General features: G+C 48.3%; 1 protein-coding gene across 2 annotated transcripts; it reads left to right on the top strand.

The window, feature by feature from the left end:
• The first annotated feature begins 10,107 nt into the window (after nt 1-10,107).
• Nucleotides 10,108-17,805, top strand: TP53INP2 (tumor protein p53 inducible nuclear protein 2). Of its 2 annotated transcripts, none has more exons than XM_036245836.1 (4): nt 10,108-10,300; nt 14,272-14,446; nt 14,966-15,134; nt 15,702-17,805. In XM_036245836.1, exons 2-4 carry the CDS (start codon nt 14,323-14,325, stop codon nt 15,952-15,954), a joined length of 546 nt encoding a protein of 181 aa, XP_036101729.1. In that variant the 5' UTR covers nt 10,108-10,300; nt 14,272-14,322; the 3' UTR covers nt 15,955-17,805. The 2 variants fall into 2 exon arrangements, with proteins under 2 accessions (XP_036101729.1, XP_036101728.1); XM_036245835.1 differs by having other exon boundaries at nt 14,846-15,134.
• The last annotated feature ends 377 nt before the right edge of the window (nt 17,806-18,182 follow it).

Here is an 18,182-nt window from a genome sequence, read left to right as displayed (position 1 = left end):
ATTAGCCATGATCATTAATACTTGTGCAAATACTTTTTTAAAGGACAGAACCAAAAAGCTTTGAAGGCCCCTACAGAAGAAAAATTAAATTTGGCATGTTAATAAATCCTCTGGAAATAGAGCAAGGAGGCATTAGTCACTAGCTCTCTAATCCGATTCAGGTCAGGAACAGTTGTTATGACAGAGGAAGTTCTTGAATAAAGAGTCTAAGGAAAATGATGTTCTGACCAATATCTGTGACAATTTCATTTCAAAGACAGAAAACATCTGACCTGGGAATTACAAACTGCTGACTTTGCCCTTCTCAAGTGAGTTGGTCAATGTTGATTTTGTGCATGTAGGTCAGTAGTAATGTACTTTCTCAACTAAATTGAGTAAATATGTTTCAGTGTTACCTTTTTATTCTTTTTAAACCAACTTTGTTGCCCAACCAGTGTGGCTCAGTGGTTGAGTGTCTACCCATGCACCAAGAGGTCACTGAATTGATTCCCAGTAAGGGCACATACCCAGGTTGTGGGCTCAATCCCCAGTAGGGGTTGTGCAAGAGGCAGCTGATCAATGTTTCTATCTCTCTCTCTCCCTCTCCCTTCCTCTCTAAAATCAATAAAAACATATTTTAAACCAACTTTGTTGAGATGTAATAAGTTTTGACAAATATATACACCCAAGTAACTAATCCCACAATCAAAATATCGAGCATTTCTATCACTGCAGAATATTCTCTCATTCCCCTTTGTAGTCAGTCCTTCCACTCACCCCCAGGCAGCTATTGATCTGGTTTCTGTCAGTACATATTACTTTTGCCTGTTCTAGAAGTTCATATGAATGGAATCATATGGTATGTACTCTTTTGTATCTGGTTTCTTCTGTTCAGCCTTGTGTTTTGAGGTTCATCCATATTTTTTGGCAGGTATCAGTAATTTACTCCTTTTTAAATGCTTAGTAGTAGTTCATTGGATGAATATACTACAATTCTGTTAACTTTATATACAGATTTTGAGAGAATACAGGTTGACTGTGTTTGAACTCTAGGAGGAGAAAGTGAAGTAGTGAGAACTGGAGGTAGTAGCCTCAAATTCCTGTCCTATCCCTCTTTCACTTACTCCTTCTGTTACACTGCACAAGTCCTTCTCCTTCACCTAGGCTTCAGTTCCCTAATCTGTAAATTAAGAACACTAAATGATGTCCAAATAACCATTCTATGCAATTCCATTACAGGTGGAGGGTTTATTCTCCTACAAGAAGGCACACTTTTTTAAGGCTCACAGGTAAGGTCCTGACCCCAGGAGCAGAGCAGACATAGTGAATTTCTCTGGCAGAAAAGGAGGGCAAATCCACAGAAAACCAGACAAGCAATGTAGAATAAGCAGGGAGTCTCCAGGCAACTCCAGGAATAGGTAAATAGGTATTTATACTCTATTCAGAACCTCTATATCTGGCTTTCCTGCCAAAATCTCCTGGTGGTAGACTCTTTGCAAGAATAAAGAGAGGCGACCAGGAGGATTTCATGGAATAGGAGGGGTTCTGAGGATAGAGAGCAGGCCATGATGAAGATTGAGGCTGCCATTCCGGGCCCAGAGGGTAGGTAGGTAAAACCAAGGGAAAAGATGGGGGAAGAGCATGATGCAGAGATGGATCAGAATCTTTGAAAGATACCCTTGAGCCCAAATACCTCCATGAGCCAAATAAATCCCAGAGCCCCACATGGCTCAGGCTTAGAACCTTCAATGTCATGTTCAAGAACTGCAGATTGTTGAAAACAAAACTAAATGTTCAGCTGCAGCACACTGATTGGATAACTTCAATCCATCCTTACTTAGTATGATACAATGAAATACTATGTGGCTGTAGTGAAGAATGAGACAGCTCTGTACATACCATTAAAGACTCCTCTTTAAGTTGTATTGTTAAGGGGGAAATGCAAATTTCAGAACAATGTGCATAAAACACTATCATTTGTGTTCAAAACAAGGAAATCATATACACCAATACATATGTATATATGTAGAGAATATTTTTGGTAATTCACACAAGAAGCTGGCAATAGCATCACCCCTGGGGAATGGAAGTTGATTGGAGGGTGCTGAAGATTGAAATGGAATGGGAACTTCTATCCTTTTGTTCTCTGGGATTTTGAATCATGTGCATTTTAACCTATTCAAAAATAAATAAAAATGTATTAAATCCAAGAACAGTAGTCCAACTCCCAAAAGTAATTTAAAAATTATTCTAATGTTGCCTGACCAATGTGGCTCAGTGGATTGAGTGTCATCTCATGGACTGAGAGGTCCCAGTTTGATTCCCAGTCAGGGCACATGCCCGGGATTGCAGGCTCAATCCTCAGTAGGGGGCATGCAGGAGGAAGCTGATCAATGTTTTTCTCTCACTTTGATGTTTCTATCTCTCTCTCCTTTCCTCTCTCTAAAAAAAAATCAATAAAAAGATATTTTTAAAAAATGTCTCCAATATTTATTTGTTAACTCTCAAAAAACATGAAAGGGTCTCCATTCCATGTCAACACTCTTCAGAATCTCTTTTGTTCTCGCTAATCCTTTCACTCCCCACTGCTGCCTCTCAGTGTCCCTTACTCACCAAACCTGTCACTTTCCTTAAAAAATTGTTCCCCTAGGCCCCTTCCCATAAGCCTTGCTTTTTACTTTCTTTCCCTCTTTTCTCTCGCCTCTCCATCCTGTCTCTGTAACTCTGTTACCCAAGTTCTATATCTCATAGGCCTGAAAAGCAGTAAGACAAGACAAAACTCTCCTTAGAAAGCATGGGCAGAGCCCAGCTGGTGTGGCTCAGTGGCTGGGCATTGACCCATGCACCAAGTGGTTGCCCATTCGATTCCTGCTAAGGACACATGCCCAGGTTGTGGGCCTGATCCCCAGTGGGAGGTATATGCAGGAGGTGGCCAATCAATATTCTTTCTCATCTATGTTTCTATCTCTCTCTCCCTCCCTTCCTCTCTCTCTAAAATCAATAAAAGGAAAAAAAGAAGAAAGCATGGGCAGAAAAAAAGGAACAGGCAAAGGAATTTCTCACTATGCTCCTATTGCACAGACAGAACAACAGAGGCCCATAGAGAACAGAGAGTCACCCAAAGTCAAAAGCAAGTTAGAAACAGAGCCAAGACAAGGATGCAAAGTTTCTGATTTGAAATCATATTCCAGGTTATCCAATCAATTTCCCCAAGGCAAGCTTCTACTCATCCTTCCAAGCCTCACTCAAATAGCCTCTCTTCCAGGAAACCTTCGTTGAATCCCATTTCTTTTTTTTTAGATCCCCTAGTACCTTAGCCTACTCACTGTCCTAGCCCTTATCTTCCTGTATTATAATGTCTCTAGTTATGTTTCTGTTTATACTGAATGAGATTCTCTAGTACAGAAAAAGTATCTGTCTCTCAGAAAGTAATTAGGCATTTCTGAGTGTGTGGTGAACTAAGAGCATGCAGAGCTTGAAGAGACAGGCACATAATGTGTTTTGAGGAGAGAGGAGTTACTTTCTCCAGAGAGACCTTAGAGAACTTCCTGGAGGAAGTGCCATTTGGCTAATAGATATCCTAGCATTACATCCACATATTCAAATTACTCAATTTAGCCCTCGTTGGTATGTTCAGTGGTTAGAGCATTAGCCCATGCACCATAGAGCTGCGGGTTTGATTCCTGGTCAAGGGCACATGCCTGAATTGCAGCTTTCATCCCTGGCCCTAGTAGGTTGGGGGTGCGTGTTGGAGGCAACCAATCGATATGAGAGAGACACATTGATGTGTCTCCCTCCCTCCTTTCCACTCTCTCTAAAAGTCAATGGGAAAAAAATCCTCCCATGAGAATTAACAAAAAAAGGTAAAGTTACTTAAATATTATTTAAAAACTACTCAATTTCAACTATGACTTTGGCAAAAAAAAAAAAAAGATAGAAAAAGTAATTTTTCCCAATTATAACACTATTTTTATGAGCTTCATAAAAATATTTGCACTAAGACAAAATATACTAGAGGAAGATTAGTAACTCAAGCTGCTTCTTAATTTTCATGAAAAAAACTTTTTCAACATATGTGTTGCAGTTTTCTATTGTTATGTAACAAACCTCCACAAACTTAGGGGCTCAAGACAACACCCAGTTAATTGAGGTGATCACTTCATAAGATATGTCTTATGTCTAATCACTGTGTTGTACACCTAAAACTAATATAACATTGCATGTAATTGTAATTGAAAAAATTTTAATTTTTAATTTTTTTATAACCCTCACCTGAGGATATTTTTCCATTTATCTTCAGACAGAGCGAGGTGGGGGGTGAGAGAGAAAGAGAAGGAGAGAGAGAGAGAAACATTGATTCAAGAGAGACACATTGACTGGTTGCCTCCTACACGACCCCGACCAGGGCCAGGGATCAAACTGCAATTGAGGTACATGCCCTTGACTGGAATCGAACCTGCAACTCTTTGGTTCACGAGCCAATGCTCTAACCTCTGAGCCAAACCAGACAGAGTGAAAATTTTTAAATAAATAAGATGGTACCACACTAAATAAAAAGACAACACCTATTTATTAGTTCACAGTTCTAAATAAGTTAGAATTGCAGGCACAGCTTATCTGGGTTCTCTGCTCAAGGACCCACAAGATTGAAATCAAGTGTTGGACAGCTGTGTCCTCATCTGGAGACTCAACTAGAGAAAGTTTGGCTTCCAGGCTCCCTCAGGTTGTTGGCAGAATTCATTTTCTTGTGGACATGTTACTGAGATTCTCATTTTCTTGCTATCTGTTAGCTGGGAACCACTCTTTTTTTTTTTTTATCCTCACCCGAGGACACTTTTCCATTTTTTGTTCAGATAGAGCGGGAGGGAGAGAGAGAGAGAGAGAAACATCGATGTGAAGGGACACATCGAGTGGCTGCCACCTGCACGACCAACCAGGGCCAGGGACAAACTGCAACCGAGGTACATGCCCTTAGCGGGAACCGAACCCGGGTCTCTCTGTACCGCAGGCCGACGCTCCAACCACTGAGCCAAACAGGCCAGGGCGAACCACTCTTGGTTTCTAGAGACCACTCCTGGATCCTTGCCATGTGGTCACCTCCACAATATGGCAGTTTGCTCATTCAAGGCTAACATGGGAGTGGTGGCAAAAATACTGTGTATTTTTCACATATAGGCTTTATAACTTTTATGGTATTTATTATTATACACACATGCACATACAATATTTCTCAAAACAGTCGAATATACAGAAACATGCACTGACTCTTATTAGCTCAGTGATCTTGGGCCTTAGCAGTCTGAGCTCCAATTTCCTCATCTGTAAAATGGAGATTAGAACAATGTCCACTTTGGAGAGTTACAGGCACATAGTAAATGCTCAATAAATATAAGCTGATGATTAGTCCTGAAGAATAGAGAGGGTCTAGATCAGCAGTTCTCAACCACTTTGGGGGTCGAATGACCCTCTTACAGGGGTCACCTAAGACATAAAAGTAGCAAAATTACAGTTATGAAGTAGCAACAAAAATAATTTTATGGTTGGGGGTCACCACAACATGAGGAACTGTATTAAAGGGTCGCAGCATTAGGAAGGTTGAGAACCACTAGTCTAGACACAGGGAGATGAGGTAGGTAAGTGGACAGGGTTCTGAAGGAGGAGGAAACTACAAGAACAAAATCCTAGAAGCAGGAAGGCTGTTGGTGGTTTAGAGTGTTATCTTCTTTTTCTTAAGATTTTAAAATTGATTTTTAGAGAGAGAAGAAGGGAGAGGGAGAGAGAGAGAGAGAAACATCAATGTGAGAGTGAAACATTGATTGGCTGCCTCCTATATACCCTCTACCAGGGATTGAACCCACACCCTAGGTATGTGCCCTGACTGGGAATCAAACCAGCTACCTTACTCCGGGCAGGCTAGAATGTGATCATTTGCACAGTGTGTACATGTATGTGTGTACTAACAGGCTAAACAGAGTGGGTAAGGGCAGCTTCAATCATGCCTTCTGTCAGTACTTAGTGACTGCTTACTGTGTGCCAGGTACCATGAGAGGATGCCTGGCCAGGAGTGTAAATTGCATCTGGAGGTGGTAGGGAGGCAAGGAAAAGCTGTGAGCAGAAAAGGATAGTACTCTGAGCTTCAGTGAATCCTTTTGCTCCTAGAAGAGTAGCTGGGAACCCTGGGTGCCCACTCTTTCCTCCCCAGCCTCAAAAGTGGAGGGATGCAACCATTTCCCTTCAAAAGTTCTAAATGTGGGAATTCGTTCAGCTCACTCGGGTACTTGTCCACACTCAGAAGCACACCCATGGAACACAAGTCACCACCCCACCCTCACACCATGAGCAGATGGACTAAAAGCAAGCCAGCATTTGGCTTCCTGCCACCTGCCTCCTCTTCTTGAAATAAATCCTGTCCTGACCATCACCTCCTCATCATCAGGGGCATTAAGCACAATTCACAAAAACAAACCCAGATGCTTGGAGGTTGGGAATGGAGTACAGTTTAGAAAGCTTGGAGCCAACCATTTTGCAGATGGGAAACAGACCTCAAACAAAGAAAGTGACTTATCCAGGGCCAGGCAGTGATAGAACCATGATTGAAATCTGGATTTACTGATTATCAGACCATACTTTTTCATGTTGTACACACACACACACACACACACACACACACACATACAGATTTACTCTCAATTCAGACATCTCTGGGTTGAACAACAAAGCTTTTTGAGTAGGAGTTCAGAGGATATGGCCCTTTGTTAAAATATAAGCTTATCTATTGGGGGAGTTGGGGAGTATTTCTACTTTAGGTGGCTTTACCAATTCAATTTCTTCCCCTCTGTCTCAGTTTCTCCATCAGTAAAATGGGAAGAATATTACCTATATTAGGGGATTATAGTGAAGTTTAAATGAGTTATCAACACAGGTAAGGGCTTTTAATACTATCTACCACATAGAAATCCCAATAGTATCATCATTAATATTACTTGTTTAACTCTGTAAATCTAGTCGGGGGTAGGGGAAGGGCTCTGCATCTACAGTGATAGTGCCTTGTTTTAAATCAGATTCCAGGCTACCCACCAGGCTGACACAATTCTGCACTTTGAAGATGGGGGGTCCCAAGCCATCAGGGAGCCCGCCAGGGTTTGGTCCAAGGCCCTAACAGGAATAAAAAGGTGGCCTCTTGACCTCCAATCCTGGGGCCCATAAAATTGGGTAAGTGCTTACATCTGGGCAGGGACTGGATGGGCATGTGGTAGGTCCTGTGGGTGTGAGCTCATGTGCACATGTGAGTATGTTTGTACATGAATGCCTTCTTATGTATGCATAGATGCACATATCTATCCATGTATATACACAGAAGGGACACCTTACATCTGATCGGAAATGAGACTCTAGAATCACCCCCAGGACAGTGCTCACTGCCTCTTTTTATAGCTTCCAGTCCACTCCCAGTGGCCAGTGTCAGCAGACTGCTCTGCTGCTTTATAATTCTAACCAAGTAATTTGATCTCTCTCTGTTTTAGTGTGCCTCAGTTTCTCCATCTATAAAATAAGGAGTTTGGATGAACTGAGGTCTGAGGTTTCCTCCAGCCCTGATGATAAATCTCTGCAGTGGAGAGAGATGGGTCCCAGGAGTTTCAGGATGGGACTCCACTGGGCCCCAGCCCCCTACTTCCATGGGTACATCTGACTCTACAGAGACATTGAAGACTGGAATCTGCCCTAGCAGCTTGTACATGGGATTCAGCTAAGGTTGAGAGCAGATTCCAGATCATTTAGGGTATCAGAGTATATGCCAGGAACCCCGTTCCCTGGGTTTGAGGTACCAGAACCCTGTCCCCAGTAGTATGCTTTCTATACCAGGGTCGAGGGGCCAGGTGTAGACTTCTGTGCCAGCCACCTTCTTGAGTTTGTAACTACTGAACCTTTGATTAGCATCTACTCTTCCAAGCCCAGCACAGGCCAGGTCAGGGGAGAATATGGACAGAGATTCTGCCCTTGAGAAGCTAACCATCCTCTTGGGAAGACACATACACATAAACACACACAGTTAGTCAACATCACTTACTGTTTAGTGAGCAAATAAATTCAATCAAGATAGCTCTGGACACATGGGTAGGAACGGGGAAGGGATGAGAAGAATCTTGAAGACAGGGAAGATCTGAATTCAGAGAGGCCCGAAGAGGGCATTCCAGACAGGGGGAAGAGCTTGAGCAAATATGTGGTTGTAGAGAGTATTGTACAGACAATGAGGAGTTTGACCTTAGCACAAAGTGCATGTAGGAGAAGGGGTTGGGGGATGAAGCTGGAGAGAACTGGGGCTGGATCATAAAAGGTCATGAATGCTGTGTTAAGGAGTGGGGTAGTTTGAGAGCCACAGGTTTTAGAAGAGGCAAGTAGTGTGACAGGAAAAGCATGTTAGGGATTATTTACTTTAAGTCAGCAAGTAGGTCAAGAGAGGGTATGAGGTTAACAGGAAGTAGATGTGATGGGCAGAGATTCAGGGTTACACAGAATGAGGACACGTTGGGAACACCACTCCAAGGGCCAAAACACTGCTCTCTCCTCCCTGTGGAAACCTCTGGGTATTATTTCCTGGCTCCATCTCCTAGTTGCTAGGGCTGAGGAGTCCCTCTGGGGTTTCAGACTAGGCAGGGACAGAATTTTCTCACCAAAGCTTTGGCCTAGCTCCTCCCAGCTTCCTGCCCCCATTTGAAGCTAGATGGGCAGCTCTCAGACCCACTCCCACCAGCCCTGCTTTACTGAGAGAGGGCCCAGAACCTCTGCCCTTGGAGATTCTGAGGATGCCTATTTGTGGTCTTTCCCCAGGCATTTCCCAGGCCATTGGGAGACCTGGGGGCCTAGAGCATGGGATTGGCAGAATCCTGAGGGAGGAAAGTTTGAAAGACTCTCTAGAAGGAAACTTGAACATGTTAAGCTTACAGATAAGAAAACTGAGGCCCAGAGAGGTAACATGACTTGTTTAAGGTCACACAGCAAGTTTGGGGCAGTCAGGGCTGGGACCTGTGGCCTGGAGGAGGCTGAAGCACTCTGGGAGTTAGACAATTTGGCAAATGTAGAGTGGAAAGGGTCAAGGCCAGAAACTATGGGTTCAAATCCTGGCTCTGCTATTTACATTAGCTTTGTGACCTTGGGAAGTCACTTGGGCTGAGTCTGTTTTCTCAACTGGTAAATGGGTATAATACTCACCCTTGGGGGTTGTTGTGAAGATCTAAACATATATACCGTGCTATAGCACCTGGCCTGGTAAGTGTTCAATAAATGTCAGCTAATGGTCTGGCAGTGGCAACAGTAGGTACTCAATAAATGTTAAATGCATTATTGAATATGCTTCCACATACTAACAGTAAGATTTGTAAGCCTCACTTTCCCTGCATGTAAATCAAGACTAATAATTAATCCTTGTCTTGTCAATTTTCTGTCTAGTTCTGCTAGCAACAGATTAAATAAGGTGTGTAAACTTCCAATACAGAGTGGTCTCTAGGTCAGTGTTTACTCAGCCCCAAACAATTCCTCTCCAAGTCCTACTCTGTAAAATTTCCAGTCAACAAACCAGCTCCTCTACACTCCCAGGTGCTGCCCTGGAACCAGGAAAGGGGGAAGTCCCCCACCTCTCAAACCAGCCCAGCTGAGGAATAGTGGGGTGAGAAAGCAGAGAATGTGCAGGGGTGAAGAGGTGGGGAGGATGGAGGTGCATGGATGTGGTATGTGGAGTGAGGAATACAGATGGGGGGACTTGGATATAAGATGCAGGTGAAAGGATCTGAGGGGCAGAGGGAGGGGTGAGGACGCTGGGATATAAGGAGGTAGTGCAGGAATATGGGGATCCCGTAGTAAGGAGTTGGACCCTTCTCGCTGAGACATCTGTGGGTCACCCTGGGGTAGGGGACCAAAGCTCCCAGCAGTCGCCTCTCGGGGCGGTGTCCCGCAGCTCGGAGTTGGGCTCCTAGTTAGGAGTCACTAGCCAGCGAACCGTGGAGGAGGCGGGGAGGGGGGATCCGCAGTCTGGGATTGGTCACCGCTCCGCCCGCGGGTGACGCGAGGCGGGCGGGACCCTTTGTGACGTCACAATCAGCTGTTTGAACGTTCCAATTTGTGCTGCGAGCCCAGCAGCAGCGGCTGCACACACTCAAAGCCCCGCGGGCGAGCTCAGCAGGCACAAGCGTCCCACGCGTAGCCCCACCGCCTCCCTGACCAGTCCCCGCGATGCCGTCCGGCCTCTGATCCGCCGCCGATCCCCGGTCGTTCGGTGGAACAACTACCTCAGCCCCACCGGCCGGCACACCGCTCGGGTACCTAGGTGAGTTCCGACCAGCTTTAGCCAGGGGGCTCCCTGCGCCCCAAAGCTTCTGGGTCTTTGTCTGTCTCCGCCGGCAGCCGCCGGGGCCTCATTCCGGTCTCCCGATTGGCTGCCGCATGCCCGGTAGACCATGACGTTTCTCTATTTGCATTTGACATTGAGACGTCACCAAGGCCGGCACCGCCCCCCCCACCCCCGCTCGGGTCGCGTGTCCTCCCGTAACCTGGTGGGCGCTCGGTTGGGGCTGGGCCCCTGGGTGAGGGACGCTGAAAAGCAGTGGGGAACGGAGGGGCCTTGGCAGTTTCCTGGGTTAATTCAGGGGCTGGGGTCAGGCCTCTGATCCCCTACTTTCCTCTTGCGACTTGAGAGGGGTTCGGATAGTGCTGCTGGGTCTAGCTGCTGCTGGTGGTGGTGGTGGTGGGGGGGGGGGGTGTCGTCAGAAGTTGAAGGGAGGCCAGGAGCTCCAACTCCATCCAGGTCGTTGGGGCAGCGCCAGATGGTGGCGGAATCCCCTCCCTACACCCCTGGGCTAACAAAACATCTTCCTAATCTCTGACGAGTGTGCGGCGCTTTATCTGACTTCACTCCCAGCCCCAAAACTAGGGATTTTAGATCCCATTTTAGGAAGGGGAAACTGAGGCCCAGAGAGGGGAAGTGGCTTATGCAGCCAATTAAAGTCCTGCCTACTGAGTGAGTGACAGATGCATTAGCCATAGGCACATGCCTAATAGAAGTAACAAGTTACACATCCTTCTATCACTGAGAACACTACCATGGGCCCAGTACCATCCAAATTTGATAGGGCTCCTAGGTCTCCCCACTCCTGATCTTTCTCCAGGGGTTATTTAGAGTTTGGGTCCCCTTTTGTGGCTCTGACCCTCACTTTGTACCTTGGAGTCCCAGAGCCCATAAAATTGCTGTCTCCCAGATGTTTTGACTACAGAGAAGTGAGTCATTGGCTGCATCAGGGTGTCTCAAGGGCTGATGTTGGGGTGAGGGGGGGGAGTGAGAGTTTGGCCCTTCATCGCCTCCCAAAACCCAGCATTGTCAGATAGAAGGACATGACCTGGCCTAGTGCTGGTGATGACAAATTTGTGCTGCCCCTCTCTGCTCACTGAGGGGCAGGAGAAAGGGTAGGAGAAGGTAGCTTTTGACTTTCTTAGTGGATGAGCCTAGAGGCTGAATGGGCTTTGCTCAAGGATGGGCTGGGGTAGAAGTGGCTTGGGGCTCAAGTGCTATTCTGGGCACAGCTGCTGCAGTTATTAAAGGGAATGATTCTCCCTGGAGCAGGGCTGGGAATGTGAGAACCAGGAAGCTGGCAGGGCTGGGAAAGAAAATCCGGGAGACTCCCCAGTGGTCATGAGGGGCGGGCACTGGCTGGCTGGTGTGGCTGCTACTCTTGGCTCTGTCTGTCACTGACTTGCTGTTTGACCTCAGGCAGGCAGCTCTCCCCCAACCCCAGCCTTCTTACCTCAATGTGTCTGTTATTTGAGGAGGCTCAGAGGAGGCTCTGGTACACAGTGGGTGCTCTGGTAAATGCATGATAAATCTTGATGTCAGGAACCCCAGATCTTTTTATAGATGGGCAGAGGGGGTCTGAGGGAATCAAGATTTGACTCATGTCTGACTGCCCTATCTTTCCTTCATAATGAATATCTGGGGGGACTATTTGCACTGAGGTTTTTCTGTGTATACTCTGGACTGGATGCTCAGTGACCTGGGGCTAGGCCTGCCCTGAGACTTATGTCCTCTGATCCTCAGGTTGTGAAATGGACTGGGTTGAATATGATACTCCCTGAAACAGCTCATAACTCCTTCACTTTCTCAATGAAGTCATAGGTCCTTAGAAAAGGGGGGTGAAGGAAGGTTCATCAAGGCCTCAATCTTCTCTTCCTTTAGGAAGGGCCAAACTTTCTGGATTTTTGGTAACTGAGTCACTAACTTCTTCCTATGGCTACAGATAGGTTGGGATATGTGGCTTGTGCTGGGCAGGTACTAGTTGAGAAGACCCAACCTTTCATTATCCCCACAGACCTCCCACCAGGGAAGCCAGCACCCAGGGAGCATTTCCTGAAGGAGCCCACTGTGGGTCTATAAATGTGGAAATACTCTCAGGATATGGAGTTTAGGGAATTCTTTGGCAAGTGTGAAAACACTCCCAGGGAATGGGAGAGGTAGCCACAAGCACATAGATATCCCAGGTGGGTTAACAGTAAGAGTAGAGTGCCTTCAGGGAATGGAAGTGTGGACATGCTCCTAGACAGTTCTATAGGAATTGTGGAATCATCCTTCAAGGAAGGTGACAAGTGGTTCTTCAGGGGACAGATGTGGAGGGTCAAGCTTTAGGGACATCCAGGGGGCCCCTGGAGCCCAGGTCTAGTCCTGAGGTAGGCTGAGGTGGAGTGAAGAGCAGATCTATAGCCACCTCCTTAGTGTCTGCATTCCTGAAGCAGGGGGTCTCCTTCCTTATCTTCATCCAGGGACTAAGGCCCTGAATCCTGGTCTAACCCTCAGCATTTATCTTTAAGGGCTTCTGGGATGTGATAGCTCCCTCCCTCCCCATTACCTCCCACTGACCTGTTGTCTCCCTGGGGCCAAGCAACCTGATCTTCTTCTTCCTAGCCAGAGATGCTGCCCTTGAACAGGGGCTTGGGAATAGGGGGTGAAAAGGGGGAGGGCCTCTGGGAATAGGATCTTCTAAGCTCATTTCACAGACAGAACTGAGGTCTGTGCAATCACACAGTAGCGGTTCTGTGGGAATTTTGCTAGCCAGCACTTTTCAAGCCACATAGGCTCCAGTAGTGGTTTTTTTTTTTTTTAATTGATTTTAGAGAGAAGAAGGGAGACAGAGAGATAGAAACATGGAGGAGAGAGAACATCAACTGGCCTCCTCTTGCAAGGCCCCCACTGGGGATCGGGCCCACAACCTGAGCATGTGTCCTGACCAGGAATTGAACTGACGACCTCTTGGTGCATAGGTTGATGTTCAACCACTGAGCCACACCAGCCAGACTCCAGTGGTGGTTCTTAATCTCTGGGCTCAAGTAGTGCTGTCTGGGAAATCATGATGAAAACCAAGGTCCTACTTCCCAGAAAAATATACATGGACCATGGCCCTTGGCCATTAAGTTAAAAATGCATAATTCAGACAAGATACCCAACGAAGGCAATGGAATATAGTGATTATGTGTCCTGCCTCTGGTATCTGACTGCATGGGTTCAAATCCTACCTCTTTGTCCTTATGAGCTGTGAAACTTTAGGGAAGTTACTTTATTTCTCTGAGCCTCAGTTTCTTCACTTTTAAAAGAGGGATAATAATTATACCCACTTCCTAGAGTTGTGAGGATTACATGAGATAATATAGGTAAAATACTTAGTATAGTATCTGGCACATGAATGTTAGCAATATTGTGATGATGATAAATAATCACAACTTTGGACAATTTCTTCCTCGCTTAGAGAACTTCTATTTTACCCATCAAGATCCAGCTTGGATGTCCAATCCTCTGAAGAACCTTCCTTGACAGAGTCTGGTCATATATAGTATTATTTCCATGTCCCTAGAGTATCCAATAATATTAATAATAACTAGCTGATTAATTTATTGAATGCTTACCCTGCCCAGGTACTGTTCTAAGCTCTTTGTAGTTGGCTCATTTAATTCTTATTAGAGCCTAGAGGAGCCTAGAGGAGGATACTATTATTAGCCCATTTAATTCTTATAAGGGTCCAGAGCTTTCATTGCTATTTGACAGATGAGAAAACTAAAGCACAGATAATTTAACTTCCTAAAGTCACACAGAAAATAGAAAAACCTGAAAGCAGGCTGACCCACCACAAAGCACACACACCGCAAATCTCCACACCTCCGTTGTACTCTGGTCTGGGGACTGGGGGTTGGGTATCCCCAGCCTGGAGTGGGGGTAGACTTCAGTCAGTGGTGGCTCTGACTCCTCTCTACGCCTGCCAGGTTTTTGCACTGCTATAGAGCGCCCCCCTGAGGCCGCTTCACTTCCCCACCATGTTCCAGCGCCTCACCAGCCTCTTCTTCAGCACTCCCTCGCCCCCCGAGGACCTCGACTGCCCCCGAGCCTTCGTCTCTGAGGAGGATGAAGTGGATGGCTGGCTTATCATTGACCTGCCGGGTGAGGCCTAGGTTGGGGGCCAGGACTCTGACTGACTCCCGGGCCTGTAAAAGTCAGGTGGCCAAGCAGCAGAGGGGAAAGGAGCTGCTAAAGGATTGGGAAGTTCCCTCAGGACTACTGGACAAACTGGGGCTGAGGCAGTGACACTGGAGGTGGGGTAACAGGGTCCCTCCCATTCCTTGCAAGCCCAGGCCGTGTCCTGGCAGCAGAGTGTTGGGCCCACACCTCACGTACCCTAGCAAGACTCCTGGCCCTTGGATGCCCCTCGGGCGCGACGGGCAGGGCTGTGGGTCTGACTAACGATGCCCTTTCTCTCCCCGCCCCCTTGTGTCCGGTGTGTGTGTGTCCCTCCCCGCTGCGCCCCCACCCCCGCATGGCTCCCTCTCCCGCGCCCCGTAGACAGCTACGCGGCTCCACCCAGTCCCGGGGCCGCCTCTGCCCCTGCCGGCCGCCCTCCGCCCGCGCCCTCCTTGATGGACGAGAGCTGGTTTGTTACCCCTCCCGCCTGTTTTACTGCAGAGGGGCCCGGACTCGGGCCCGCCCGCCTCCAGAGCAGCCCCCTGGAGGACCTCCTCATCGAGCACCCCAGCATGTCCGTTTACGTCACCGGCAGCACCATAGTGCTGGAGCCTGGACCTCCTTCCCCGCACCCCGACGCGGACCTGCCTGACGGCGACCTCAGCGAAGGGTGAGCGGGCCGGGGCAGAGCGTGAAGTCGTAGAGGCGTATTTCCGAGGCCAGGGTCCGAGCCTGGAGGCTCGGGAGCGAGACCAGGTGCCCGCCCGGCACTGAGGGGGCGGGGCCTTTAGAGCAGTGTCTTTGAGGCATAGGGTCGAGCCTATGGGCCAGGGACCTGGCTGGGGCTTGCCTGAGGGTAAAGGGGCGGGGTTTTGATTTGGGAGAGGCGTGGCTAAGATTCTTGAGATGGGTTTAGGGGTCGGAGGGGCAAAGCCAGAACGTCCAGGCCGTGCGGCTTCTAGAGGCTTGTACGAAAGGCAAGAACCGAATTAGAGGTGGGGCTCGAGTCCCCCGTGGGGTCCGGTTTTTACCTGTCATAGGGGATAGAACCGAGGAAGTATCTCCAGGTTGGCTTGAAGAAAGGGCTGGTACCCTCAAGAAGAGCGTTGGGCGCCCCACTCTGCACAGAGACAGCACTGCGCCAGGGCGAGGGTGTGGGAACATGGTGGGAAGTGTCAGTGCTCCTCTTCGCTCCGCACTGCTCCGGCCCTGACCGAGCCCTGCTCTGTCTCCGCAGGGAGCTGGCGCCAGTCCGCCGTGAGCCCCGGGCCCTGCACCACGCAGCCGCCCCTCTGCCAGCGCGGGCTGCACTGCTGGAGAAGGCGGGCCAGGTGCGGCGGCTGCAGCGGGCCCGGCAGCGGGCGGAGCGCCATGCGCTAAGCGCCAAGGTGATGCAACGGCAGAACCGCGCCCGCGAGAGCCATCCGCGCCGGCCCAAGCACCAGGGCAGCTTTATCTACCAGCCGTGCCAGCGCCAGTTTAACTACTGAGCGTCTGCCAGCCGAACTACAAACCCCTTTCCGACCCTCGACCCCATGGGGCCCCTCCGCCGCAGCCAGTGTGTTGCTGGAGGGACGTCCGCAGCCCAACTGGGGCTGGATACCACAACCTCCCTCCTTAAGTGTGCGAGGTGGGGTGATAGCCCCCTTTTCAGTCCCCTTGATTTTCCCCTATCTGATTCTCTAATCTGCCTCTAGACCTCCTCCCACCCTTTACCCTCTTTCTTCTGGTCCCCATGCCCAACATCTAATCCTTCATCTCCTGTACCAACACTCCATCCTTCCATTTCTGGTTCCCATCCCCAACTCTGCCCTGACATTCCCATTCCCCTTCATCCTTGCTCTCCATTCCTCTACCTCTGGCCCACCCCTATTTCTCAGTGTCTCCTTTTCCAGTCCCATATCTAGCTCTTTCCTCACCTTCAACTCCCACTTTTACAAGCTTCACCCTATCTCATGTTTGGCCCTACACTCGCTCCTGCTCCTTTATTATTCATTCCCAGTAATTCCCTCCCATATGGATGGGGTCGGCAGGGGGCGCTGAGACTAAAGGTTTCTGTGTTTAGTCTCACCCTTCTCTCTCCTCTGGGGGCTGGGCTCCTTGTAGTTGCTTAGGCGTGGAAAGATAAAGTATGTGGAAGAGGACTGTGAGATGTGGATTAGAGGGGGAAGGTGGAGGGAATTGAGGGAAAGATGCAGCCTTTTGGAAGTGTAGACAGGACAGACAGGTTGAGAAGCTAGATGTAGGAAGCAGGGTACCATGGGAGCTGGTACTGTGTGCTTCCTCAGAGATTGGCCAAACTCTGCTCTTAGGTTGGAGCCTGGAGTCTGCCCCCACTTCCTTTTCCTATAGTCCCACCTCCCAAATCTCTTCCTGAAATCTACCCCTCTGCAGGCCGCTGAGTCTGAAAGGCTTAGTTAGTACCTTGCCACCCTACCCCCAATATGTCACCCCAGGAGTAGAGGCTGGGTAAATCCCTGCCATCCTGGCCATCTGTTCACACGTCCAAGGTGCTAGAACTAGCTTAGGAGAGATGCAGGCCAGAGGGCTTCTAAGCAGGAAAACGGCATACCCCAGTGTAAGAATGCAGAAGAATGATGCTGGGGAGGACAAGCTGTGGGGTGAAGCCATCCCAAGACTGACAGCTCAGCTTTCATCTTGCCTCTGACTTTATATTTCAGACCCTGCCCAGGATGGCTAATAAACACTCCTGGGCAGGAGGCCAGAAGCTTCACTGTCCCAATCCCCAAATAGTATCTCTCCAGGTTCAGGGCGGTCAGGGCCACTCTCCATTTTCTCCCTGAGTACTCTCTTCCTTTCTAGGCTGCTGGGAGAAATGGGTGCCCTATGGTTCCCCTCCTCTTCTCCTCTGCTAAATATCTGGAGGAGGGAACCAAATCCCTGGATGAAACAGAGAGAACAGGGGCAGCCAGATTTCCCCTTTTCATGGTGGTACTGAATTTTGGGCTCAGACACCAGCAACAGCCCCTTGGGATGCCCTGAGTTACTCCCCTTTTTCTCTTTCTAACTGTCCTTTACTAATGCGTGCTTTCTTCCTTGAAACTTTTGAGATTCCCTGTTACAAACTAACATAGGTCTTCCCCCCACCCCAATTTCTAGGTTTCCAGATTCAGTCAAGTGGAGAATTGGAGATAACTGCATTCCCATGAAGGCAAAGGCAGCTGCCCTTCCTGACCCTGTAGCTCCAAGCCTCACGTGGGATGTGTGAATATGGGAGGGGGTAGCCCCATGGATGCTGGGATGGGGACAGAGGAAGCCCTTTTAGGATCTCCTATCCAAGCAAGCCAGCCAAATCTACACTAAAAACAGATCAAAGTCTTCACGCCAGTCCACTAGGGCCCCAGTAGTTGGCAACCTTGCTCCTGTCCCCAAGGTTCTCCTTCAGTTATGACATAGTTACTTTTTTGCCCTCACCTACCCCTTGGTCACTTCACAGTCAGCTTAGGGTCTTCAGAACTTTCAAGAGCTGAAACTCTTCTCGCCTATTCCTTTGCTGCCAGCTAGGGCCTAGACTCAGTCCTGGGCAGTTTCCATGATCCTTCTGGTGGGGGAAGAGTGAGTAATAGGGCATTAGGTTCAAATTCCAAAAGGCCTCTCCCTCACCCATATTTCTGGAGCTCCTGTAGTTCTAGAACCTTCCAATCTCATCACCTGGCTGATTGCAAGGCTCATAGGTTTTTGTACTTTCCTATAGATT

This window comes from Molossus molossus, unplaced genomic scaffold, assembly GCF_014108415.1.
Source record: "Molossus molossus isolate mMolMol1 unplaced genomic scaffold, mMolMol1.p scaffold_m16_p_6, whole genome shotgun sequence".
NCBI lineage: Eukaryota > Metazoa > Chordata > Mammalia > Chiroptera > Molossidae > Molossus > Molossus molossus.
Note: the sequence above shows the minus strand (reverse complement) of the source record. Positions and strands in the feature narration are given on the sequence as shown.

Coding starts and splice junctions, on each gene's coding strand:
- TP53INP2 (XM_036245835.1), top strand. CDS start 14,323: ATGTTCCAGCGCCTCACCAGCCTCTTCTTCAGCACTCCCTCGCCCCCC. Junction 14,447..14,845: donor GCTTATCATTGACCTGCCGG/GTGAGGCCTAGG, acceptor CGCGCCCCGTAG/ACAGCTACGCGGCTCCACCC. Junction 15,135..15,701: donor GACGGCGACCTCAGCGAAGG/GTGAGCGGGCCG, acceptor CTGTCTCCGCAG/GGAGCTGGCGCCAGTCCGCC.